At 51.9% G+C, this 1417-nt stretch overlaps 1 protein-coding gene across 1 annotated transcript in view; it reads right to left on the bottom strand.

The window, feature by feature from the left end:
* HEY2 (hes-related family bHLH transcription factor with YRPW motif 2) overlaps positions 1–200 on the bottom strand; it is a 13516-nt gene extending 13316 nt beyond the window's left edge. Inside the window, exon 1 of the mRNA XM_009999210.1 lies at positions 147–200. Coding sequence (XP_009997512.1) covers positions 147–200 — 54 coding nt within the window. The remainder of the gene's footprint in view (positions 1–146) is intronic.
* Positions 201–1417: the final 1217 nt, after the last annotated feature.

Below are 1417 nucleotides of genomic sequence, written 5' to 3'. Positions count from 1 at the left end.
TTAGCGGCCGATGGTGCCAATGATTCAGTTTTCCACTCAGTTAAATCCTTCTGACGGTGCAGGTGGTTTGTTTCGTTTGTGGGTGTGCGTGCGAGGAAGGGCCGTGGCGAAAGAGAAACCGGCGCCAGCTCTTTTTCCGCTCATACCCCCACCTTCAATGCAATTATATTTGGTGGCACGTCGGGTGTTTGCTCTTTCATGTGGACGTTGCTGCTATGTAAAGGAACAGAGGGATTTCATGCCTCATTGCCCTACCGGGACATCCTTTTCATGCCCGTGTTTGCCGAGTTACTGAAAGCTCCGCGGCTGCTCAGACACAACAGCAGCGAACGCCCGCGGGAAAGGCAAAGGCAGTTCCCGGGAACTTGGGACGCATTCCCCACAATGGCTCCTTTGATGGGGTTTGAAAAAAAAACCCCAACAAAACAACAAAAAAAACCCACAACCCACCCCCCAAAAAAGCCCAAACAAACAAAAAACAACCAAGGAAAAAAAAACCAAACCAAAACAAAACAGGACCGGGATCTTTCGGGAAGAAGCTTCTGGCTCCCGACTTCAGTTTGAAGCACAAACTCTTTAGAAATCGAGGAGCAGACGCAGCAGTTTTACTGCGAGGCGTGAAGTCTTCTAGATTAAAAAAATAAAACGTGACACAGAACTTCCCTTCGTTGTCCACGCCGTAAGGACACGGGGGAGACCTGAGAAGGCCAGGCCCGCTCTACTCGGCCGCCCGGGACCCTCGGGCCCGTAGGGACCGGGAAACGATGCCCCGTCGCAGAAACCTCCTTTCGGGTGGGGAGAGATTCGGTAGGTCTGTGTTGGAGTCCGTTCAACCCGCCCGGGCTGCAGCTGCTCTAGATGCGCTTGCAAACGCTTCCGAAACGGGGCAACAGACTCGAATGTGGATTTTTTTTTTTAGTCCCCGCTAAAATATTTGAATCGCTGGGGAACACTGGTGCGTTTCCGAGCTGTCTCGGGGTTTTGCACAGAAATCTTTACTGTCACGCGTCGGTGCCGCTGGATTTGTAATTTCTGGAAATAGTTCCTGCTGCCTTACGATACTGTTGTTTTGTTGTTTTGTTTTTTTTTTCCCTGAGGCATAAGCCTCCCGTGCTTTTCTCCTACGGAAACCTGATCTACCCTATGTTTACCTCCCCGAGCTGAGCTTATGTCAGCGTTGTTTGTCGTGGATCCGGCTAATAAATCCTCCTGCAGCCTTGAAGTCCCTTCTCCGGGAAGCTCCTAGTGTTACTTTGCAGGCAGTTACTGGTTTCAGTTTGCCCAGATTTTTTTATTTATTTCTTTTTTTTAGGTCTACCTGCTCCTTGGGAGAGGCATTAGGGGCTCTCCCGCGACGCAGGTCGGCGGGCCGGCCCTCACTGGGTGCCCGGCCAGCATCCCCCCCAGCCCCGGGCCC

This window comes from Chaetura pelagica, unplaced genomic scaffold (assembly GCF_000747805.2).
Source record: "Chaetura pelagica isolate M959 unplaced genomic scaffold, ChaPel_1.0 scaffold90, whole genome shotgun sequence".
NCBI lineage: Eukaryota > Metazoa > Chordata > Aves > Apodiformes > Apodidae > Chaetura > Chaetura pelagica.
This window is presented reverse-complemented; position numbering and strand designations above follow the sequence as displayed.